General features: G+C 48.7%; 1 protein-coding gene across 1 annotated transcript in view; it reads right to left on the bottom strand.

The window, feature by feature from the left end:
* Positions 1-1,139: 1,139 nt before the first annotated feature.
* AHNAK (AHNAK nucleoprotein) overlaps positions 1,140-26,434 on the bottom strand; it is an 81,648-nt gene continuing 56,353 nt past the window's right edge. Inside the window, exon 6 of the mRNA XM_070046107.1 lies at positions 1,140-1,654. Coding sequence (XP_069902208.1) covers positions 1,647-1,654 — 8 coding nt within the window. The 3' untranslated portion in view covers positions 1,140-1,646. The remainder of the gene's footprint in view (positions 1,655-26,434) is intronic.

Here is a 26,434-nt window from a genome sequence, read left to right as displayed (position 1 = left end):
GCATTACCATGAGGCACACACATGAATATTTAAACAGGCAACAAACCCATGCTCTTCCCACCTCCACAGACTATAATGTCTCCCCTTCCCAAAGTCACTTGAAGACCCAAGCTCCATCCTCCGTGCCCTATGCAATGTTTGGGACATAGCTATACCAAAAAAAAAAAAAAATTCATTATTTAACTAAAATTCAAATTTAGGGACTTCCCTGTGGTCCAGCAGTTAAGACTCTGATCTCCCAAGCAGGGGGCCTGGGTTCGATCCCTGGTCAGGGAACTAGATTCCACATCCCACAACTAAAGATCCCGCATGCCACGACGAAGACCCAGTGCAGTCAAATAAATATATATATTTTTAAAAACCTAAAAAAAAAATTCAAATTTAACCTGACATCTTGTATTATCATCTGCTAAATCTGGCAACCTTAAGATTCCTTCAAGACTCAGCTCCTAGGCTCTTCCTCTAGTGGCCAAGTTAAGACCCATCTGGAAACTAAGACAGTAGACTAAGTACATTACGGGACTGGAGAGCCTTTTTATTCCATCTCTACTTCCCGGTGGGACTTGCCATCACTCTCTGGCCAACCCATTGGAGGAAGGCAAGCACTTCATGGGCAGGAAGTTCTAACCAAAGTCAACACTTTCCCAAAAGTTAGAAGCTCATTGTTTCCCATTGCTCCCTTCTTCGTTCTTGTTTCTCATAGAGATGAGATCAGCTTAGGAAACTGGATTCTTTGAAACCACAAATCCATCTGAAATGTATTCGTTTCACGATCAATAAATTTCAAGACCTGATTATTTTGCAATTATATTGATGCTGAAAATGTTAAATATTAACCAGATAACCAAAAATTTATCTTTCGATATCTTACACCACAGACAAGAATTTCAGACTGTACCCCAGTGACCGGAAACTTTGAAAAATCCTTTGCCTAGGAATTCCCTCGCTGTCCAGTAGTTAGACTGCAGGGAGTACGGGTTCCATCCCTGGTTGGGGAAACTTAAGATCCCGCCTGCCATGCGGCGCGGCCAAAAAAAAACAAAAGAAAAGAAAAATCCTTTGCCTAAAGAAGTGTATTGACTGACATGTTGAAAATAGCAGTTTTACTTCTGTAACTAAGGAAGAGAAAGGAGGGAGAGAGGAAGGGGAGGAAGAAAGGAGAGGAAGGAGAGAAGTTGGTGTTCTCTCTGGTACCTCATCATCTGGGGGCAGAAGTCAAACACTGACTCTGAAAAACAGTGTCAGAAAGTCGCTGCCCGTAGCCAACGCTCCCAGTAATTTTAACAACGCCAGGGAAGGGAGTAGTGAAAACCACCAAGACTGACCCAGCACAGATGCTTGATAGATGTTTACTGAGTGAATAAGTGAAGGACCACCACCCGAGCCCCATCGTTGCCAAAGCCCACTCTGGTTACAAACCCGATTCCCTTAGAAGTGAAGAAACGCACCAAAAAGAACTGGTGCAGCAGCCCTTCGTCCAGAGCCGGCCGGGACTCTAAAAGCCACCGCGTGGAAGGTATTCCTTTAATTGCAGGTGTTTGTTTCCTTTGGCACAGTGATATGTAATTTCCCATTTTTAGAACAATGCTCCCAAGAACAGTCACAAAAACAGCCTTCAGAGGGGGCGGATTTCTTCCTGGCCGCGGCTACAGCTCTGTAAAACAACAATAACAAAGGGATTTTTATTCAAAACACTGTTTGCATCTCTCCATAAAATCGGGAGGCCTTTTGTTAACTTTTCACAGGCTGAACAAAAAAGGTCCCCCCACCCCTTGGAAGAGCACCTCAACAAACTCTTACTTTGGGGAGGGGCCTATAGGGAAACGATTCCGCTGTGGGATCTGTTTGGGTTTTGACACGCCTCCCTCTGTGGGTTCCCGTGTGGCAAGGGTGGAAAGGAAGCTTGTAGAAGGCCAGTGTCTGTCCTTCGGGTGCCCTGTGCAAGTCTGAGGCCAGAAGAGGACAGTGTGTTCTTGAGAATGTGCCAATAGCAGGCCGAAGGAGGTGCGGAACCAGGGCGGGATGAGATGCACGCCCTCTGGTCTTAGCCATTAAGGAATCCCTTTCATCATCTCCAAACTGACTTTCTCCCTGCTTCGTAAACTCAGAAGAGTGGCTCCCAGATTTGAGGACTCCTTCACCCTCTTCCCCATCTACCTGCACCTTCCTTCCATCCCACCACCTCCACCCTGAGGTGCACCCAACTCATCTCCACCTGGACCCGCACGTTTCTCTCCTCACTGGCCTCCTGACCGAGTCGATTTCCCTCCCACGTGGGTGTGCACGTCCGGGCTTCCTCGTACACCTCCCTACTCAAAAATGTTCCACGGGGGTTTCCCTGGTGGCGCAGTGGTTGAGAGTCCGCTTGCCGATGCAGGGGACGCGGGTTCGTGCCCCGGTCCGGGAAGATCCCACATGCCGCGGAGCGGCTGGGCCCGCGAGCCATGGCCGCTGAGCCTGCGCGTCCGGAGCCTGTGCTCCGCGACGGGAGAGGCCACAGCAGTGAGAGGCCCGCGTACCGGAAAAAAAAAAAGAATCACTCTGAGATCCCAAGCCGAGTGGCAAGAGCGTGGATTGTGGAGCTCGAGCCCCGGCCCCGGCACCTACTAGCTGTGAGTCTCAGACAAGCTAGTGAACCTCTCGAAGCCTCAGTTTCCTCACGTGTAAAATGAGAATAATCCCTGGCCGACAGGTGAGTTTGGGTGGATGAAGTGAAATAATCTGTATAAAGCACCTGGCACATAGAAGGTATTCAATACATTATTACTGTTGTTATTACTTCACTTGCACATAAGAATCTGCGTCTTTTCATTGTTTTTAATCGAAGCATAACATATATAAAGTACATAAAACTCACTCATCTTAAATGGACAGCTTGATAATTATTTACGTTTATATGCACATGTATACCCACCACCCCAGTCCAGAGACAGACTATTTCTGCAGCCCAGAAAGTTCCCCCTTGCACATCTCAATCCATATGCCCACCAGCTACGACCATGATTTGACCCATATCTTTGCTTTGCCTCTTCTTGAATTTCATACGAATGGACTCAGACAATGTGTCTTCTGTCATGGTTGTGTGTGTAGCACTCCCTTGTATGAATGTACCACAACCTATGTCCCATCTTCTGTTGATGGGATTTGGAGACAACTCCTTTGAACATTCTTCTTTTTTTTTTTAATCTTTTGTCCACACCACGTGGCATGTAGGATCTTAGGTCCCCGACTAGGGATCGAACCTGTACCCCCTGCCGCGGAAGCACGGAGTCCTAACCACTGGACCGCCAGGGAATTTCTCCTTTGAACACTCTGTACGTATCCTTTTGTCAGCTCAGGCACTGGGTTTGTGTACCTGGGAGTGGAATTACTGGGTTCTAGCCTGGGAAAGGTTTAGCTTTACTAGAATCTGCCCAACAATTTTCCTAAGCGGCTGTGCCGTTCCTACACCCCGCACAGCAATGCGTGAGGGTCCCAGTGGCCCCTTGTCTTCAGTGACGCCTGGGGCTCGCTCTCAGTTTTGCCATTCTGGTGGCTGTGTAGTGGGAGCTTCCTGTGGTTTTAATTTGCATTTTCCTGATGAGTAATGATGTTGAGCACCTTTTCATAGTTTCTTTGACCATCTGGATACGCTCTTTTGTGAGTGTCCGTGAGGTTTTTGCCCAGTTTTTATTGGGTCATTCGCCTTTTTCTTACTGATTTATAGTGGCTCTTCATTTCCTCTGGAAATGACTACTGTGCCAGTTACATGTACTGCAGACATCTTCTTCTGAGACTGAGACTCGCCTTCTCATGTTTTTAATGGTGCCTTTTAAAATTTATTTTTTATTGAAGTATAGTTGATTTACAATGCTGTGTTCGTTTCAGGTGTACAGCAAAGTGATTCAGACACACACACACACACACACACACATATACACACATATATATTCTCTTTCAGACTCTTTTCCAGTCTACGTTATTACAAGATATTGAATATAGTTCCCTGTGCTATATAGTAGAGCTTTATTGTTTATCTATTTTATACATAGTAGCGTTTATCTGTCAATCCCAAACTCCTAATTTCTCCCTCCCCTCCCTTTCCCCTTTGGTAACCACAAGTGTGTTCTCCATGTCTGTGAGTCTATTTCCATTTTGTAAATAAGTTCGTTTGTATCATTTTTTTAGATTCCACATATGAGCGACATCATATGATGTTTACCTTTCTTTGTCTGACTCACTTCATTTAGTATGATGATCTCTAGGTCCATCCATGTATGTGCAAATGGCATTATTTCATTCTTTTTTATGGCTGAGTAACATTCCATTGTAGATACATGCATATATACCCACATCTTCTTTACCCATTCCTCTGTCGGTGGACATTGAGGTGCTTCCATGTCTTGGCTGTTGCGAATAGTGATGCAATGAACGTTGGGGTGCATGTATCTTTTTGAATTAGCGTTTTCGTCTTTTCATGTTTTTCATGGTACCTTATTATGAAGAGAGCCTCCTAATTTTGATACAGTCCAATGTAGCCATTTTTCTTCTATAGTTAGAAGTGCTTTTGGTGTTCTCTTTTAGAAATGTTTACCTACCCCCGCGGTCATGAATACACTCTATGCTAATTTCTTTTCATCGTGTGTTCCTGGTGTCTTCCTCTCGAGCTGGAGAGAACTGAGTGGTTGTTAGTTCAATGAGGAGCAAAGGTCTCACAGAAAAAATGAAGCATGATAACGCTCACACGGTAATGACTGCCTAAGTCTTCGGACCATCCAACCTGTTACCTTAAAGCCACTCGGTGGCATTAACAGGCACCATTGCTGACTGGCTGCACTGCTGAAATTCCATAGGAGGAGCTGCAGAGGAGCGGCATCTTCCAGAGTGACCAAGGAAGGGGGATGGCAATCCCCCCAGCGCTGGTTTATACTCTCAGGCCAGCAGCTCGCTTTCACAACCCACACCGTGATCACCTTACAAACACATCCTTCTCCACCCTAGCGACGTTTTCTCTCCCCATTTATACACCTCTTTCCCATGCATTTCCTGTGCTCCCTGAATTTTCCCTTTCATGATCATTTGTCTAATCACTTATCATCTCGGGCGCATTTGTTATACATTTGCCTTTTAAATCATTTCTTTCCTTCTGGCTCTCCTTCCCTAAAGCAGGGTTTCTCAGCCTCAGTACTACTGACATTTTGGACCGGATACTTCTGTGTCGTGGGGGCCGGTGCCTACACTGTAGGATGCACGGCTCTCCCTGTTTCTCTCTTTTCCTTCCTACCTTTCTTCTCAGTGTCAATCAGGAGGCCCGCGGGAAAAGTGAGGGGGTGGCTGAGAGGTGAATCATAGCTTTCTCAAGCTCAAAGGGGCCTCAGATACGATCTAGCGCAACCTCCACTTTTACAGATGAGGAAACGGATTCGAGAGGGGGAGGGAGAGGATGCAACCGAGACGAATATGTGGCGGGCTGGGGGAGGGGAGGACGAGTGCCAGGCCAAACAGGAAAGTAAAATTCCAGGGCCTGAAGCAGTATTTCCAGTCCCACCGGGGAACCTGGGATTGCTTCCCACAGCTCGTTTCTTTCTCCAAGCTGTGAGTCCCATTCCAGAAACAACACGGGGCTGCTCAGATGGAGGTGCAGACCCAGATCCACCATGAGTGCCTGTCCCCGGGAGCCATGCCAGAGCCTCCAGTGGACACAGATGACCACCAGTTCCAACGGGGATGTTTCATGCTGACTAATGCCATGACTGCATCCTAACTTAATCCTATAATCATGAGGTAAATGATGGTCAGGCCACCGGGCCACACCTGTCCCAGTGGAGAAGTTACAGAGCAAGAGACCATGAGAGGGGGAGGGAACCCCAAGACCATGTCAGTCCTGGCCCTGTCTCCAGGAAGACAGGCGATGGGATGCCCAGGGCAGCCGAGAGCCGTCAGCCAGCATCTCTCAAGTCACGGTGGGCGTTAACACTTGTCGAGCCCTTACTGTGCACTGGACGCTGTTCTAAATACCTTGTGAATACATGAATTCAGTCCATCCTCCCCCGGAGACACTGTCATTCTCCCATGTTGGAGATGCGGGTATGGGGCCTGGGGAAACCTTGGTCAAGCAGCAGTTGCTCTCCTGGAGCATCTTTATGGGGTCACAAGTCAACACAAATCACCCTGCTCCTTACTTGTAGCTAATGTCAACCTCACCCCCCTCAGACACACGTGGACCCCCTGGTGTGTAAAAGCCTGGTGTGTAAAAACCAAGATATATATACACACAGTGGAATACTACTCAGCCATAAAGAAAAGAATGAAATAATGCCATTTGAAGCAAAATGGATGGACCTAGAGATTATCATACTAAGTGAAGTAAGTCAGACAGAGAATGACAAATATATGATATCTCTTACATGTGGAATCTAAAATATGATACAAATGAACTTATTTACAAAACAGAAACAGACTCACAGACATGGAGAACAAACCTATGGTTACCAAAGGGGGGAGGGGGGAGAGGGATAAATTAAGAGTATGGGATTAACAAGTACAAAACAGATATAAAATAGATAAACAACAAGGTCCTACTGTACAGCACAGAAAACTATATTCAATATCCTGTAATAAACCATAATGGAAAAGAATCTGAAAAAGTATATATATATATGTATATATATTTGACAAAGAATCTGAAAAATTATATATATATATATAACTGAATCACATTGCTGTACACCAGAAACTAACAGAATACTGTAAATCAACTATATTTCAATTAAAAAATTGTTAAATAAAAATAAATTTCAAAAAGAAAGCCTACACCAAGAACTTACGCAAAGCTCTGGGTGGCAGTCAAAATTTTAGTGGTACATGACGAATATTTTGTTTCGTTGTTTGTTTGGTTTTTTTTGCAGTACACGGGCCTCTCACTGTTGTGGCCTCTCCCGTTGCGGAGCACAGGCTCCGGACGCGCAGGCTCAGCGGCCATGGCTCACGGGCCCAGCCGCTCCGCGGCATGTGGCATCTTCCCGGACCGGGGCACGAACCCGTGTCCCCTGCATCAGCAGGCGGACTCCCAACCACTGCGCCACCAGGGAAGCCCGATGACGAATATTTTTACTTTAACGGTTATGAACTTGTTTCAGTGCTTATTAGAAAAATTCTGGGTTTCATTTATGGTAATTACATAAAGATTTTTTTTTTCTAATTAAATGTAAGGTTTTTTTTTTAAGTACGGTTCTTAAAATAAATCTATTTAAAGACAGTTATTAAACAAATAGTATACGATGGCATGTGGATGTGGCAGAAATTGTGATGATGGCACTGGAGTGACTTAAGCTTGGGCAACCCTGCCCTGGTCTTGTCACATCTTGAAGACAGCTGACCCCTGCCCGAGCCCCTGCAGGGCTGTGCCTCCCCCTCCCTCCTCTTACGCTGACCTGCCGTACTCAGAGCCTCTTTCTCAATAGACTTGAAGATCGTAATCCAGTGGCCCTCCGGCTGTCTCTGCCCCTTTCCACATGTGGGTCAGTCACTTTGGGATTCTCTCTGCTTTCTGGTGATGAAAGAGTAATCCAGCAAGGCCGCTAAATGAACTAAAATCCACAAATAAGAGGCCAAGTGTGATGACAGAGAGGAATGAGGAAACCCCACCCCATTCTTTGGACACAGTCCTCGGCCTTCTGCCCCCAGCTGGCCTTACGAGGCACCAGCTGGGGAAACGCCAGCCCCGGGGTCCTCCGCTGAGGACCCCTCCCAGGCGCTGGTCTGTGGGCTGGACGATGTGCTCGAGGACCCTGCACTCTCCACCTCCCGCTGGGGACACAGTGGCAGGGAGCAACCTCGTGGCTCCAAAATCAAGAGCCCACAGGGAGTCCCATGTGTTCGACGGCCCCCTCTGCTCACTCAGCCTCTGATGGTACTGCCTTCCTGGTGGTACAGGAAGGACTGCTCTTCCTTGTCAAATAGAGAAAGTTTTAAAAGAATACTCGTAAATGAGATTGGGAGGACTCACTCAAAGCCCCCGGGATATAATGATTAATAATAGGCTGGGATTTGAACCAGCCACCAAAACCCGGTGTCCCCAGAGATTCTCAGAAGACGGGAATGAAACGCTACCCGCCTGCGAGTGCCCGGCTGGCTGCTGCCTCCTTCTGGGCGCTGCCTCCCCCAGAGCTTGGCGGGTACCTGGCCAAGGAAGCCTGAGCCTCTGGGGCCATTGTTCTCCCTCAGAAGAGGATCTCAAAAGCAGAAGGAAATCAGAAACAGCCACACAATGAATACCAGATTCTCCTTTCTCCCTGCCTCGGCTGCCAAGAGATTAAGCAGGGCTGGCTGACAGCGCACCCCACCCAGCAGCTGTTCACCCTCCAGGACGTCCTCGCTACAGGAAAGGCTGTTCCCCCGGGCCTCACTGTTCTCTATTGATGTCCACAGTGTCCAATTTTCCTTCTCCAGATAGATGCTGGTTCCTCGAGGGCATAGACGCATCTGGGGTTTCCTTCCCACAGGGCACAACAGGGACAAGTTACAGGCGCTCTGTGTTTGTTGATTGAGTCGCTGATTGCCTCTGGGCACCCTCCTAAACACTTCACAGGTATAAACTCATTGACTCTCCACAGCCATCCCGTGCTGGAGAAACTATCGTTACTCCCACTTTAGAGATGACGGAGTGGGGTCCAGGCGACCCAGCCAATGCGCAGGACTCATCCAATCATGGCAGCTTTCATGGGATCAAATGATTCTGTTCCTCACTTCTTACCAGCATCAGCCTCCCCCAGCGACTCCGTGAACGTGTGTGGAGCCCAAAGTCCTACCCCCACGGGCTGGTAAAGAGGGTGACCACACGGCAGACATGTCCCCTTCAGAACCCACACCCCGAGGCAGCATGTGATGGGGATGGACAGGAAGGAGATTCTGAAGAGGAGACACACGGAACTAGTGTCAGTCTTACCAACTCAGCATCTGAACATTCCTGCTAAGAATTTTTTCTTAAAAATGCATTCTTTTTTCTGTTGGGGCTATTAGTCACTTCAACATAATATTGTGTGCTATGCCTCCTGCGTAAGCAGACACGAGCTTCCGAGGCTGTGGAATATTGAGTTCATGCATCTAGTCAAACTGCTGTTTGCTTTTTGCGGCAGCCATAGCTACGATCTGAGTAAACAGAGGAGAAGGTTTGGCTCCCAGTTCTACGAGCTGGGCGCTGCGCCATCATCCCGTGAAACACAAGGGGAAGGATTTCAGAAGTGACAGGCCAGGGCTAACGGGGAAGGAAGTACCATCCTATTCCAGGGGCTACTGAGCAGGGTCCAAACTCCCCATAGAGGGGCGGTGACGGGGCAAGAAGGCATTCCCTTAATCCCTGTGAGAAGCCAGCACGTTTTATAACTGTGGGCAGCGGAGGGAGGAGACAAGCACCGTAACCCACCCCCCAGCAGATAAGCTCAGGCTTGGAAGATGCCCGCGAACCCCAGCTTGTAAGTGGGGGACCCTGACCTGGCTCCCAAATCCTCTGTGTGCAGCCCAGGACTCTCCCTCTCCGCCCTGCTGCCCGTCGGCTACAGGATCTGGCAGCTCCATGCTGTGTGTGAAGTGACCTCCACCCTCTGGATTGCATCATGCAATAGCCATGCCCCTGACCACGTCCTGGGTGGCTGCGTCCATCTGAACAAGAAAACTCAGGGATAGGCTTTGTCCTTGGACCTTCCGGTGTACGACCACAGGAACGTGATCTGTCTCTTTAGAGTCTATTATATCAGATGTTAAAATGATGGGTTGATGGAAAGATCAATATCATGAATTCAATCTCTAAGTGAGCCCATTGTCACATCAAGGAAAATAAGGAATCTCTGTCTCTCCTGGGAGTCTTCACCATCCTCCCCACTTCCCTCCTCCTTCCCCCCAGTCTCAGAAGGCATCTGAGTCTCTTCAGAAAAGCCTCCCCACTTGTTCCAGTAACAGCCACCACCTCTTGTGCACTGATCCCATTCCCATACTTCTTTCAGAGCACAGGAATCAACGACCCCATCTTGCTTCAAAATCCCTACCCTCCCTCTCCTGCTGGCTTCTTTTGCTCCGCCTGTAAACATCTTCAAGTCTGTCCCGGATGAAAAGTCAGACCTCCTGTGTCTGCCTCCTGTGCCCAGAGACCGTCCCATCCCCCCTCTTCGCTTTAACTCCAAACTTCCTGGTAGCCCACTTTCATCTCCTGAGCTTCTCCCAGGGATTCCTAAGCCCCTGCCGGGTGCAGCCCAGCCCGGCTACTCGATGGGAACTGCCTCTCAAGGGCCACAAATAGTCTACAAGCATCGAATCCAGCGGCCACTTCTCAACACCCATCCCATTTGACCTCTCCGGAGCAGTGAAGCCAACGGAAAAGACTCTTCCTTGTGAGATGTACTTGGGGCTAGCACTGCTTGTTGCTGACTCAAAGCCATTTCCCTTCTCCTTCGCTGGCAGAATCCCAGCTTAGTTCAAGGACAGGAAAGAGATTCTTTTATTTCAGCAAGATGGGCACAGCTTCTGGTCCAAGGGCAGCATGGGTCCTTTCTGACCAGCGGGATATAGGGGGAGATAAATGGGGGTCTTCTGGGGACAACCCCTCTACCACCACCCACCCCCACCAATACGAGGGAGCCGTGAGGACAATGTCTGCCCAGGTTGCTCCCTTTTCTGTCTTTGAACTCAGTCGTGTGAGGATGTGATGCCTGAAGCTGAGGGGAGATCAAAAGGACCTCAGTGGCACTGACCGGAGATTTGCTACTGACCATCTCAACCATGAGAAAAAGAATCCCTCTTACTCACAGACACAGAAAACAAACTAATGGTTACCAAAGGGGAAAGGGGGTGGGGGGAAGGATAAATTGAGAGGTTGGGATTAACATATACACACTATGTATAAAATAGATAACCAACAAGGACCTACTGTATAGCACAGGGAACTACACTCAATATTATGTAATAACTTATAAGGGAAAAGAACCTGAAAAAGAATATATATATTCTGAATTGCTGTGCTGTGTACCTGAAACTTACACGATATTGTAAATCAACTATACTTTAATTTTTTAATTTTTAAAAATAATCCCTCTTGTCTACATCACCACTGGACACTTTTGCTGTTACCTGCAGCCAAAAGTATACCCTACCAATGTGGTACTCCTCTCTTTTTACTGACACTACCTCCCTATCCCTTGGTCTCAAGTCCCCTTGACAGCCCCTCTGCCACCCCTTGACTATCAGCGTTCTCCTGGCCCCCTGTGCTCCTTAAGCGCATAGCCCCATCAGCCACCTGTTCATCGATTCAACAAATGCCTGTTGGCACCTTCTCTGTGCCAGGCTGCCCTATAGGCTTGCCACTCCAGTGGGGGAGACAAACAATGAACAAGATGAACAAGTGAAAATGTCAAGTTGTGAACAGTGAGTGCTCTGAGTGAAATGATTGGCTAAAGAGGATGATGAGGGGCTTCCCTGGTGGCGCAGTGGTTGGGAGTCCGCCTGCCAATGCAGGGGACACGGGTTCGATCCCTGGTCCGGGAGGATCCCACGTGCCTCAGAGCAGCGAAGCCCATGCACCACAACTACTGAGCCTGCGCTCTAGCGCTCTCGAGCCGCAACTGCTGAGCCCACGCGCCTAGAGCCCGTGCTCCGCAACAGGAGGGGCCCCCGCAATGAGAAGCCTGCGCACCACAACGAAGGGTAGACCCCTCTCACCGCAACTAGAGAAAGGTCCACATGCAGCAACGAAGACCCAGCGCTGCCATAAATAAATAAAAATAAATAAAGAGGATGACGAGAAGGATGTTGAGTCTCCTTAGGTCTTGGGCAGGGAGCTGAGAGGGAACACTTAGGCTGAAGTTTGAAGGATGAAAAGAAGCTGGCCGTGCAAAGATGACAGTGGGAACCACGATGGACCCAAAGAAGGAAAGACTTGGCACGTCACGGGGACCCCAAGGAAGCCAGTGAGGCCAAAGAAGAGTGATGGGAGGCGGGACGTCAGATGAAGGTGAGATCCAGGACAGAAAAGTGTGAGCCATGGGATGGTGGTGATTGTCATGCTAAGTGCAGTTGGAAATCACTGGGTAAGAGGATGAACAGTCAAATTTGTGTTCCTAAAACAAATGGCTGGAATTTGGAGCCAGAGTGGAAGCAGGAGCCCAATGTGGACTCACAGTCTCCCAGGTGAGAGAGGGTGGTGGCTTGGCCTTGGATGGTGGCAGTAGAGATGGAGAGAGGTGGTATGTTTCCTTTGTGATGTAGTCCCAAGATGCACATGATGGGACTTGCTGGTGAGTGGGATACAAGGGATGGGGAAAAGGGAGGCATGGAGGATGACACTCATATGCTCTACCTTGGACACAAGGGAGAGTAGCGCAATTTACTGAGATGGAGAAAAGAATGTGGGAGTGAGGGAGGCAAGCCATTTTTGGAGTTTCATTTTGGAAATGCTGAGTTTGAAATGCCTCCAGAGACATCCAAGTGAAGGGGGCAAGGCTGGAGCTCAAGGAATTGAGAATTCGGAGATTATCAGCCTAGAAACGGTCTTTAAAGTCACAGGAATTGATGCGATCCATTGAGTAAAGCCTAGAAAGAATAGAATAGGGCTTTTCAAGTTAGAAGCATCATTTATTTTTCACTTCCTCTCTTCTCTTCATGTGTTAGAATGCCACATCCTATTAGTTCTAAATTCAGAACACTTCTTAAAGCTGTCCTCTCTCCCTTGCCATGGCTCGTGCCCTTCCAGCCTTCACCGTGCCTCCCCTGGAGATTTTCAACCAACACCTGGCCTTTGGTCCCTCCAGTTCACCCTTCACTCTGTCACCTGTGGGGTCTGCCTCTGCTCAGCTGGAGCAAAACTGAAACCAGAGCGTCCAGGAGGGGACCGCAGAGAAGCAGTCATGGAACGACACCAGGCTGGAATGGCGTCACCTAGACCTGAGCTGGAGAGGCACCAGCAACAGAGAGAGAACCAGGTGCCCAGGTCAGTAACCACGGCAACCGGGGAGGGCGCGGCAGATGCTGGCCATACATCCTATTAAGCATCCATCTCTGGCCGGGGTTGGCTTTATTGGCACAGTTCACTCGCACCAGCCAATACCCAGCATGCCAGGGGGCCCTCTCTAAAGCAGACAATAGCAACAGTAACAAAAATAGCAATGGCTAACGTTTATTGAGCACTTACAACGTGCCAGGCACCGTGCCAAACACTTCACGTATGGTCCCTCATTTAATAACACAACCCTATCTACAAGGCAAGGGGAAAACTGAGGCTAAGGAAGAACAGCTTGTAGGGGGTGGGGGGGCTGGAACTGGATGCAGGCAGCCCCTCTCTGGAGCCAGAGGTCCTACCCACGATGCTGCACAGCCTGTTCCTTTGCATTGTCTGCAGAGGGGGTTAGTGGATTAAGGGTCTGTTAGATTCCTGTAGTTTCTTGCTAGTTGCTATTATTTGAGGGGTGGGGAAGGTGGGAAGGAACTGGCAGAACAGTCTCCTAGCGACTGCCTCATTAGAACCATCACAGTCCCTGCCATGTTTTTATCTTGGAGACCCAGCTAGTCAATAGCAGAGCCAGAATTTGAACCCAGGACTTGAACTTGGCACTGCACCACTGTCTTCCAAGAAGGTCACAGTCTGGTGTCCACAGGAGGGGAGAGAGCCCTCAGGGGGGTTTCAGCTCACCCAGAGGAGTGGGGACTGGAGGAGACTGGAAGCAGGAGCTGGAGTTTGAATTGTAGGTCCGGATGTAGGGGCGCTGCTCCTGGAACACATCTCAGCAAGAGGACTGTGTCTAAACGCACTGCCATGTGCCCAGTCAGAAGCTCTAAGTTAACTCTGAGGCCACCAAAGGGTTTGGAAAGGATACCATCTTCCACCACCAGGCAGCACCCTCAGAATGACCATGGACAGAGAGACTGTGGAAAACCAAACCATCGAAATAACAACGCGAGGCGTGAATAAGAAGACATCAGGAACTATGCTCAATATTTAGTAATAAACTATAAGGGAAAAGAATCTGAAAAAAAGAAAAAAAAAATATATATATATATATCTGAGTCACTTTGCTGTACACCTGAAACTAACACAACATTGTAAGTTAACTATACTTCAATTAGAAAAAGAAAAAAAAAGGACATCTCTGCCACTTTATCCTTTGGCATCAGGGACAAGGGAGCATCCCCGAACCCAGAGGATAAGTGAGCCCTTTACGGCCACCCGACCTCCAGGTCCTGTTCCACCAACCCTATCACTAAGGGCCCTTGAGGACACCAGAGCATCACTTCACCTTAGAATAAGGCTTAGTTTGTAAGCGACAGCAGTGACAGCTGCCCACCAAGAATAAGGACAGGGCTACTTCCTCACCGCCCGGGGCCAGAACATCAGAGCCGCAAGGGGCTTTAGTGATGGTCCCCCTCAGTCCCCTCACCAGAGGGGTCACCCGGTGCAGGGGTGTTTTGAGACAGGAGAGTCTGATGCGAGCCTCAGGCGATGGCCATTTCTGGCAACTAACCCACCCTCTGTGCAGACCCCCTGCCAAAGCATGCCACGTCAGCCCTCATAATGAACAAAGCCAAGCTTTGTAAGCACTGAATGACTTTGGAGGGTGGGAGGAGGGAAAAACATTGGCCAGTACTCACGTTACTCACTTTACAGCTCTGATTTCGTTCCCCTGTGTATCAGAGGGAGTTCTGGCTCTACCTGGCTCCTGCCTGTGTCAGAAGAGCAGGAGCTGACTCTGTCTCCTCCATTTCCCCAAGCCTAGCAGGTGTGGAACCTGAACCACCTGCCCCAGACCCACCTGGGGGCCTGATCACATCAAATTCCTGCCCCCCCCTTCAGATCTACTGACTCAGACCCTCCAGGAAGGGGCCCAGGAATCTGTATGTGTCCAGAACCCCAGCTGATTCTGAGACTCACTGCCCTGCTGACTCCTTTATTTAACCGTGGCCCGTCCCACTGGGGAAATCAGCCAGGCCCTGATGGGGACCACAGGGAGGGGAACCAACCACCCTGGTGTGGACTGAGGGGTTTCCTGGGACATGCGACTTCCAGGGCTAAAGCCAGGACAGTCCAGGGCAAGCCGGGATGCCTGGTTATCCTATAGCCCCTTCAAAACCCCACGCAAGGACGCATCTCCAAATCACTCGTACTTGGGATTGGAATGGCGTTGGGATGCTCTCAGAGCCGAACGTGAGCGTGGGTGATATGCTGAGATTTCACAACGCTTCAAAGGAAAAAAGGAAGTCAGAGCATGAGGAACTGACTCAGGGGCTCTAGAAAAGGGCCCATCTTCCCCAGACTGTCCCCTCCCCAAAACCTACCATTGCCACTGTGTGCTGAAAGAAGCAAACACCTACGCTGAGCTGACTGTTCCCTCAGGATCAGAGGGGCCACCCTGGGCAGGAGGAGGTCATGAGAATCATGGGGTTCAGAGGAGAACCAGAACGTCTCCTGGAGATCAGACAGCCCTAGTCCCCCATTTCTCAGATGAGAAAACTAAGGTCCAGAGGACCACATGATTGGCCGGGTCACACAGCTAACAGCCCAAAGGTGACCTCAGTCTTCCTGTTCTCCACACTCCTCCACAAGCCCTTCTGCTGGGCAAAAAAAATGACCCGTGCAGGAAGGGAAACTAGAAATATTAATTGAGGAGGGGGCTGGACGCATAGACTGATCAGAGCGAAAGAGTGTGTGAGGGATCATGGTGCTCTAACCCACGTTACAGATGAGGAAACTGAGGCACACAGAGGTCCAAGGTAGTTCCCACGGTTACATACAGGAAACCTGTCTTGCAGGTCACTTAATGCCTGTCCACAGTGGCTATAGAAGTGGATTCGCCAGCAGATCTTAAGGTTTGCTGTACCTGAAATGAGGGACTCACGTGACAGTGTCCAGCAGAAATGTGGGCTGGACCACAAAGAGCTGGACACTTGGATCCAGAGACCCTGTCCCGAAGCCTTCAGCCTGGGAGAGCTTTCCAGAAAGAGTGCATACCCAGGCCAAGTGGGGCTTACCTTGGAGAGGGCATCGGGGGTGACGCCCACTTTTCCCTTTCAACAGTTTTGAGTTGTCTGAAATCATTGGTAAAAACTTGGCTTTTTTGTCATATCTTTAAAAAATGATCATACAGCCCAGGGAGCAGTATTCACTATCTTGTAATAAACTATAATGGAAAAGAATTTTTTTTAATATATATGTGTATATATGTAACCAAATCACTTTGCTGTACACCTGAACCTAACACAGTATTGTAAACCAACTATCCTTCAATAAAAAAAGAAAAAAATGATTCAAGGGAAAATAAGCCTTTCTTTAGTGGATAGAGAAGAGCAGGAAGCTAAGCCCTGAGCTTTGGAAGCAGAGAGGTGAGGACAGTGGGATTTTAAGGTTGAGGATGAGATTACAGAAAGAAGATCAGGGCTTCCCTGGTGGCGCAGTGGCTGAGAATCCGTCTGCCAATGCAAGGGACACGGGTTCGAGCCCCGGTCCGGGAAGATCCCACATGCCGCGGAGCAACTAAGCCCGTGCACCACAACTATTGAGCCTGCGCTCTAGAGCCCGCAGGCCACAACTACTGAGCCAGTGTGCCACAACTACTGAAGCTTGTGCACCTGGACCCCGAGCTCCAAAACAACAGAAGCCACGACAATGAGAAGCCCGCGCACCGCGATGAAGAGTAGCCTCTGCTCACTGCAACTAGAGAAAGCCCACGCACAGCAGTAAAGACGCAACACAGCCAAAAATAAAAAGTAAATAAATAAATAAATTTATAAAAAAAAAGATAAATTTATTAAAAAAAAAAGAAAGAAAGAAGATCAAAGGATCCCCCACTAACTGGAGGGAAGGTGGTTGGGATGTCCTGGAGAGGGGGTGTCTGTATCGCAGTAGGGTTGGAATCTAAATTGCCTTTTTAAGCACATTAAGATTATTTAATCTGGAGAGCATAAGACATTTCCAATTTTCATACTCAAGAGTAAGAGAAGGACAATACCTAAGGATTTTAGAACTAATTTCTAAAAAAGTGTTTTGAGTTCTCCATAATTGAGAATTCAAAAATATTCCCTCCAAGTCCATGACAAAATGGGAACAATCTTCCAGGAATGGACGTCTCTGTGGTTGGCCCAGTAAAACCTTGGCGTTGTGGAACCCTCGGGGAATGAATGAGTCACTTTATAGAGTAGAATTTCCTGAATGGCTGAAGATGAAACCTTTAAGGGATAGACATTTAAACTTTTAAATAGAAGTCTTTCTAAAACGGCCTCTTGGCCTCCTGCATTCTAAAACAGGGTAGCTGGGACCTCGTCTCAGCAACCCCATTGCTAGGTGGCACCCTAGGGCTTAAGAGGGCCTGAAACTACTCCACTTTCATTACATGCAGAACTTTCCCTCTATAACCCTCCTACACTGCTGGTAGGAATGTAAGTTGGTGCAGCCACTATGGAAAACAGTGTGGAGCTTCCTCAGAAAACTAAAAATAGAATTAACATATGATTCAGCAATATTCCCGGACAAAACTCTAATTCAAAAAGATACACGCACGCTTATGTTCATAGCAGCACTATTCACAATAGCCAAGACATGGAAACAACCTAAATGTCCATCGACAGATGAATGGATGAAGAAGATGTGGTACATACACACAATGGAATACTACTCAGCCATAAAAAAGAACGAAATAATGCCACTTGCAGCTACATGGATGCAACTTGCAATTATCATGCTAAGTTAAGTAAGTCAGAAAGACAAATACCATATGATATCACTTATATGTGGAATCTAAAACATGGCACAAATGAACCTATCTACAAAACAGAAACAGACTCACAGACATAGAGAACAGACTTGTGGTTGCCAAGGGGGAGGTTGGTGGGGGAGGGAAGTGTGGGATTAGCAGATGTAAACTATTATATATAGGATGGATAAAAAACAAAGACCTACTGTATAGCACAGGGAACTATATTCAATATCCTGGGATAAACCATCATGGAAAAGAATGTTAAAAAAAGAATGTGTGTGTGTGTATAACTGAGTCACTTTTCTGTACAGCTGAGATTGCCACAACATGGTAAATCAATTATACTTCAATAAAATAATTAACAAAAAAAAAAAAAGAACTTTCCCTCTATAACCACAGACCCCCGCCCAGCCACCAGCTGCTCCTCACTCCCACCACACCTGCCCTCCCCTCTCATTTCATCTCTGGTCTCTAGCCCTACACCTCATCCCTCCTTAGGACTAACAGTTATTGAAAACTCAGCTGCCACGCCCAGCGGGTCAGCAGTTTTCTCTGTCCCTATTTATTAAAGCTACAGAACTGAAAACTACTGAAGAAAGTCATGGAAGTGTGTTATAAATTATCATAGCAACGGCCCATGTTCATTCAACATGGGACACTTTCATTTATAGATTATTATAAATCACTTACACCCCCGAAGTAACCAGCACAGGCAGTTTTAGCCACATTTTTATGATGAAACTAAGGTCTACAGGTTAGAGGAGCTTCATAAGGTCACCTGACCAATAAATGGCGGGTGGATAACGTGAATCCAGGCCCTCTCACTCCAAATCCATATATTTTGCTACTTTTCGAATCACCAACTCTGAAAATATCTGCTCTCTAAAGTCTGCCAAAAGAATGGGCAGAATAAGTAAAAACTGGCAATCCGGCTGAGCTCCTCTGATACGAAGGTCAGTGGAATCAAGCCTGAAAATGACTTTTTACTCCCATGAGTGTTGAATCGTTGCTCGTGCAAATCACTGTAATTGTTAATTGCAAAGAAGTGTTGGGTATAAACAAGCCACCAGCGCATTTCTGCGGATGAACCAAAGGGTGATGTGGTTTTGCACTATAAGTGTGAGCAGTCCCTAATGGGAGAAATCCAAGGTGAGGGTGAAGGTGTCATTCTCTCTGATTTTATCTCCAAGTCCTATAGACCAGGAATGTGTTTCTAATGATGTATCCATCTTTAGCTATTCCAGGACAACACAAAAGTGCCTTACGTTGAAACAAGTTAATTATACAGAATAGTAGCCATCTGGATTTTTGCAACCCTTATCACGCCTCGCCTCACTAGAATGTTCCAAGAAGACAAGGACTTGATTTTGCTCATTGCTATGCCCAGGGTCTGGAACATAATGGGCTTTCAATAAATACTGGTTAGATCAATGAATGAAACAAAAACGTATCAATTCAAACATGCCGGGACTTCCCTTGTGGCGCAGCGGTTAAGAATCCGCCTGCCAATGCAGGGGACATGGGTCCGAGCCCTGGTCCGGGAAGACCCCACATGCCACGGAGCAGCTAAGCCCGTGCGCTACAACTACTGAGCCTGTGCTCTAAAGCCCGCATGCCGCAAGTACTGAAGCCCGTGCGCCTAGAGTCCGTGCTCCGCAACAAGAGAAGCCACTGCAATGAGAAGCCCGCGCACCGCAACGAAGAGTAGCCCCCGTTCACCGCAACTAGAGAAAGCCCGCACGCAGCAACAAAGACCCAACGCAGCCAAAAATAAATAAAATAAAAAAATTTTAAATATCCCTGATCCAGTATTTGTGATCGTTTAAACAGAGGCTATTAAGCAAATTGATCGTATATCTAAAATGAGGAAGCATTTAAACTATGTGGGATAATAAACTATTTACAAACAACATGCCTGCTAATTATGAATCATTTGTATACTCATTAAGGTCCCCAAGTTTCTCTTCTAAAAGACCTAGTTTACTTGGTGGTTATGCAAAGCCTAGGTCCTTCCTCTCAGCTTAGTTCAATTACACTTAGTACAGTCTTCAAAGTAATATAATTGCATTTCTTTAAAAGAAAATTCATATTCTACAATTCAAACTTTTGCAGTGATCTCACCAGAAAGCATATCCTATAAACATCTTAAATTCTCGATGGCTAGCCCAGCATTCCAAAAATGCATCTTGAAACACTCAAGCCTTTTGACGCTGAGGAATGCATGCTAGCAGCTGTAGCTGGTTGGAAAAAGAAAGATGGACACGCTCTCAGGCAGTTTCCACGTACCCTGCTAGAACTTGCTGCAGTGTCTTTCTTTCCTCCATGTATATATCGAGTGGCCCAGATCTGCCATTTTCACCATCAAATTGTTGCACACGCTTTACTCTTTTGAAGTTCAGTTCAGCTCAGTAAACATTTCCTGCAGCCTGATCCTGGGTCAGACCCAGCCCCGGTACTGAGGGCTCAAGGATGAGAAAACATGTAGTCCCTCCCCTCCAGAATCTTCTTCCATTGGGGAGAATTATGTGAGTTATATTCCTTATATTGGGATTATATTGACATAACCAGACTATAATGAGAGCTATGGGCTCTCACAGCATAACGGGCTGTGTGGGTACAAGTAAAGGAACAGGTCATTCCACAAGAGGGAGAGGTGTCAGGGACAGAGAAGGTGACACATGAAACCATTCAAGTTTACAAAGTGGACAACACGGGGAAAGCAGAAAGTACAGCTCATCCACGTATGAGCGCTGGATCATAAACCGAAAATTACACGGAAAAACCCCATAGAGATTAGAAAACACTCCTGTAACTAGGGCTCTGGTTCCTAGCCACCAAAACCACAAAAGTTGAGAAGTTTAAAACTCATCGCCTCATCCAATTGCTTTGTCATGCAGCCACGGAGTGAGGCTTGAGTGCTGAGTCAAGGGTCCAATGAGTGGCCATCGCAGGTGGGCAGGTCAATAACTTTGTGAATGACCATTTGCAGCAGATCATCATCTCCTGACAATCTTCAACTCATCTCTGTTCTTTCCGGGTGGGGGAGGGGGGAGCAGTGGGACTTCTAAACAGCCCAGTTATCCACAGTAACCCTGTGCTAACCCAGTTGGTGAATGTCAATTCAATACATAGATAATACGAGATGATGGGTCTGTTGCAACCCCTCGGGCCTAACCCTCCCTGCCACGCCCCAGATGCCGGCTCCACCAGTGGTCTACCACTGCAAGTTAAAGAACTTCTGAGCTTATTTGCACCACTACGGGAGAAGTTGGGCATGAGCGTCAGCCTCCTGCAGCCATAGGGATGAGGACAAAAGGGTCACCATCTGGAACTATGGGGATGCCGGCAGTCCTTGCAGGAGTGCTTTCTGGCTGCAAGCACAGTTCGAGCTACCCTAGAGCAGGACTTCCCTGGTGGTTAAGTGGTCCAGTGGTTAAGACTCCACGCTCCCAATGCAGGGGGCCCAGGTTCGATCAGGGAACTAGATCCCACATGCCGCAACTAAAGATCCTGTGTGCCGCAACTAAGACTCGGTGCAGCCAAATAAATAAATATTAAAAAAAAAAAAAAAAAAAGCTACCATTGAGCAGAGTGTCTCGAAGCGACATTTCAGACATTTCGTGCTGGGACTTCCCTGGTGGTCCAGTGGGTAAGACTCCGCGCTCCCGATGCAGGGGGCCTGGACCCGGTTTCGATCCCTGGTCGGGAATCTAGATTCCATATGCTACAACTAAGAAGTCCGCATGCTGCAACTACAGACCCCTCGTGCCACAACTAAGACCTGGCGCAGCCAAAATAAAATAAAATAAACATTTTGCGCTGGATAATTCTTTGCTGTGGGAGACGGGTCTGTGCACTGTAGGATGTTTAGCCCCATCCCTTGTGTCTCAGTCGGTTTAGGCTGCTATGACAAACACTGTATACCATAGACGGGGTGGCTTAAACGACAGTAATCTGTCTCACAGCTGTGGAAGCTGAAAGTCTGAGATCAGAGTGCCAGCATGGTAGGGTTCTGATAAGAACTCTCCTCCCGGTTTGCCGACGACCTCTTAGTCATATGGCTGAGAGAAAGAGAGGCTGAAACCAAGCAGAAGACGTGGCACGGGCTCAGGCTGGCAAGGGGACCACCCACCAGCGCCCACCCTCACTACCCGTGTTATCAGTACACCCTGCGGCTACAAGTCCTCCACCTCCTCTCCGAGTCTGTATTTACGTTACTATGAAAAAAACAAACAGTCGGGGCAAATCACAGCCCCACCAGAAACCTCTGCGTTATGCTGGGTATTGATTGGCCGCTTAATCTGTGCCAAGCACTGTTCTAAGCCCTTGCAGGAATTCTCTCATTTAATCCTTACGACACACCTATGCGATTGGTACTGTAACTATAAATGTCATAAATGGGGAAAGAGAGGTACAGAGACGGAGGGAGACCGGCCCGGGGCCAGGCAACCAATAGGAGGCCAGGCAGACCGCAGCCAGGTCGAGGGGGGGGTTGGGGGGCGGGAGAGTGCGATGCGTGCGCAGGCGCAGTGTATGCGCGCCGCACCTCCATCCTCCTTAGCAGTTAGGAGAAAGAGAAGCTAAGAAGAAACGGGGAGCCTTCCCTGAACTGACCAGTCCACACAATTGTCCCTCCCGTCCTCCCGCCCTGAGCTCTTAGGCCTTGGTCAACACCCTACCCTAAGCAATGCCTGCCAGAAACCAGCCACTGCCCACCCCACGGTCCCTCTGACACCATACCGTCACCTCCCACTTCCTACCTCTCCACCAGCACTCCCTGACTCATCCCAGCCCTCCCATGCATATAAACTCAGCCAGCAAAGCCTGTGCCAGGAAGGCATTTCCCCTCACCCGCCTCCCAGCCTCGGCCAGAATTCCTCAGAGAGGTCCAGACCCCTACATGAGGATTGCCAGGGGCCCTTGTTTAAAATACTGTGACAGTGAAATAAGCCAGACACAAAAGGACACAGACTACACGATTCCACTTACAGAGGTCCCTAGAGTAGTCAAATTCAGAGACGGAAAGTAGAGCGGAGGTCACCAGGGACTGGGGGAGGGGGAGGGGCGTGGTTGTTTAATGGGGGCAGAGTTTCAGTTTGGGGAGATGAAAAAAGTTCTGGAGATGGTTGGTGGTGATGGTTGCAGAGCCATGCGAATGTACTTAATGCCACTGAACGATACACTCAAAATGGTTAAACGGTAAATTTTCTATTCTGTGTATTTTACCACAGTTTTAAAAAAATGCTATGACAAAATCAGAATCTTGAGTGGTGCGGGGAAACCCACGTTTTTAACCAGCTCCCCAGTGGTTCTTATGCCCCCTCAGCATGAGAGCCGGGAATGTCACGGCCTCTTAGCTGTGTGACCTCAGTCAAGTCACAGAACGTCCGGATCCCAAAGTCCCCTGTCTGGAAATGGACATGAGACTTTCCTCACCTGTTCTTGTGCGGATTACACTAGAGGAGGAATGCAATGTGCCAGGAGTGTGGGAGCTGCCCAACAAAAGTGAACTTGACAGTCGGTCCACAAACACTTCGCGAGCAGCCTGGGTACCAAGCTGAGCCGGGACCTGCCCTCCGTCATCCCTCAAGTCCCTGCGCCTGCACACCGCAGGGGTCTCCCTTCCCCCATGCTCAGGCCTCCCAAGAGTTACCTGCCAGAAACAACATCTGGCAATGGGTAAGGAGGGTCCTGACTTCTCAGCGGCCTCGGCTTGGCAGGTCCGGTCCGCACACACATTCCATTCCTCTCAGCAAGAGCCCAGGGGCTGGGAGGGGGGTGGGGCAGGCCCCAAGGCCGCCTCACACCAAAACTCGACCCCTCCGGCCCTGCCAGTGCCCCTCCCAGCCTCCGCCACCGACCCAGGGCCCTTGGTTCAGCTCTCACTCAGGCCATTTCTACCAGCTTCTAGACCTCCGGAGAGCGCTGGTAGGAAAGTGTCTCTTCTTTTCCTTTTTTCTCCTCTTCTACTTTTCCCAAACTGACCACTCTAGCCATGTTTAGAAAAGAAGAAAGTCTACACTAGTACAAAAATAGCTTTAAAATAATACCTCCCAGGCCTTTTGGGATAAAAGTGTTTCACTAATGTGACAGCTAAGATTACAAGGTGCATCTCCTTCAGCACTTACCGTAATAAGATAGTTGGATGTTTTTAATACCTTTATCTTTTTAAAAGAGGTCCACTTACTTGCGTAGTTTGGGGTCTGTAAAGGGGTAAATGTGCTAGGAAGCTACCTAAAGAGTCACTTCAGGCTAACACTTTTGTCTTGGGTACCAGGAGGGTCAGAAGGCTGCCAGGCTGCTCGCGACCCCTTTATTAAGGTGTCTCCCCAAGGGCCTGTCACGTACCAAGGAGGACACCCTGGAGAAGGGCCAGGCCTCCAGCCCTCCAACCCAACCCTCCCGCTCCCTTCCTTCCCTCTACGTGAGGCCGTAGCATCAAATCAAAGTCCTCTTTCTAGAACCGGCTCTCCAAGTGGGTCATCCAGCCCTGCGTGCAATCTTGTCCTTTTCCCTGTTTTGCCTAAGAAACTATTCTTGAAAAATTTCCAAAATGGCTTTGGAGAATATTCATATCTCGAATATTTCACTTCAGTGAAGTGTTTTTCACTTTAATAAAAAGCGATGGCAACTTTGGCCGGTGCCTGGGAGCTGGAATCTAGAGAAGAGGGAGGAAGATGCCCGGTGCCCTTGTGGCTCGATTCTGCCGGATCTGTAGAAGGCTGTCACCCGCTCCCTCCCCACTTCCAGCAGGAGGACAGTAGGCAGGGCCTGGGAAGCCTCACCTCGCCCAGACCCCCACCTCCTGCCAGGCGGGCAGCCCTCTGGCCCCCACGGGTGCCCGCTGGGAGAGCAGACTGGACCCAGTGACCTGTCCTGGACCCTGAGAGCCACAGAACCCTCCCCTTTGCCAATCTTGCCTCTCTACTCCTTTCTAGATCCCCCAGTGACTGGTACTCTAAGGGTGGGGGGAAAAAAAGCTCAAGGGTTACATTAAATCATTGGTTGTGACAAAGTGCATCATTCTAGGTACATCAATTCAGAGGCTAATGGAGCAAACAGGATTAGTGAGAGGAGGGCCTAACGCTTTCTCAGAGGGGTAAGCCTCCAAAGCCTTGATCTCTGGCCCCAAACAGGGCCTTCCTTCCTGAGCTCTCTGCTATGCCAGGAATTCTGCACACAGTAAAAAAAAAAAAAAAAAAATCTCCCCTGGATTTACTACTTTCGGATCTGACCAAGTTGGAATGCCTGCGTGGAGAAAGCTCCTGGCCTGGAGAAGGACGACACTGCGACGACACTGCGTAGGAAACCGGGCCTCAGTAAATAACGCCCTTCACAGAAAAGCCCAGAGGCTGTCCCTCATGAGGGACTGGATGTAAGAACAGCGCAGCCTGGGTAGTTGCTGGGCTGACCCTTCACCCTGTGGTAACTTGCACGAGAAGGAAGGTGTTATGGGCTGAATTGTGGCCCCTGCCCCCCAAATTCACATGTAGAAGTACCTCCAGTACCTCAGAAAGTGACTGCATTTGAAGATGGTCTTTAAAGAAGCAGTTAAGTTAAAATCAGATCACTAGGGTGGGCCCTAACCCCATATGACCCCGGTGTGCTTATAACAAGAGGAAATAAGGTCACAGACAGTTACAGAGGGACGACCGCGTGGAGACAGGAAAAGACCGTCATTTATAAGCCAAGGAGAGGGGCCTCGAGAAACCCACCCTGCCACACCTCGATCTTGGACTTCTAGCCTCCAGGTTCGTGAAAAACAAATGTCTGCTGCTCAGCCATCTGGTCCTGGAGGCCCAAGCAAACTCATACAGAAGATGCAGCTGTAGAAAACCACGTGCCCCGGATGGGAGTGGCACAGATGAAACTTCAGGAAGTTCAGAGAAGAGGTGAGATTTATTACGAACTTGCAGGGAGGGTGGGAGATCCTCAGATATGATGTTTGGCTACAACTGATTCGCTGAGAAAATTTATGCTGCATCTGTGGAAGCCCTTTCAGTCAAATCGCTGAGGAGGGAAAGAGAAGAGTGAAAGAAAAGTGAATCTGCTCTGTATGTGGAATTTCCAGAATTCCCCTCCCTGTGGGGTCCTAGGTTGGGGTGGCCACGAGAAAGGTGTGCAGGACTTGGAGGGTGCAGGGGAAGCGCAGCCCTTTTGTGCTCTGAGGGTGGAGCAGGGCAGACAGATGCGGGGCAGTTCAGGCATACTTCTTAGTGCTGGGGCAGCCACCTGGCCCACTCCTGGGCCAGGTGTGTGCAGCTCTGGGGTGCGGGGCCCCTGCTTGCCCAGAATGTCACTGCATCATGGTGATCTCAGGTGGTGAGAGCCCTTCCGGTCTGTCCCCTGTCTCTCCCACTCTGCATGCATCTTCCCTCCCAAGCTGGCCCAGCTGAGACCAGCATTCTAGGCTCGACCCTCCGGCGCCTCATTCCTGCCTCCGCACCTCCTACCCTCAGACCTACCACTGCCACCAAAAAAACCTCCCCAAACCTCTGCTTCTAGCAAGTCATCCTTCAGCACACTTCAAAGGCTGGGTCCTTCCAGATCAAGTCTAAACCCTCTGACTAGATGCTAAGACCTTTTATAATCTGTTCCCAACTTACTGCCCCGCCGTCTTCCCTGCTGCTCCCCAGTACATGCACTCTGCCGAGTGAGGCCAGTCCCTTCCTCCCTGTTGGGGTCTGCCATGCCCACTCCATCACTCAGATAGGTCCCCACGCTGT

This window comes from Globicephala melas, chromosome 8, assembly GCF_963455315.2.
Source record: "Globicephala melas chromosome 8, mGloMel1.2, whole genome shotgun sequence".
Taxonomy (NCBI): Eukaryota; Metazoa; Chordata; class Mammalia; order Artiodactyla; family Delphinidae; genus Globicephala; species Globicephala melas.
The sequence above is the reverse complement of the archived record's forward strand: the minus strand, read 5'-3'. Positions and strand labels throughout refer to the sequence as shown.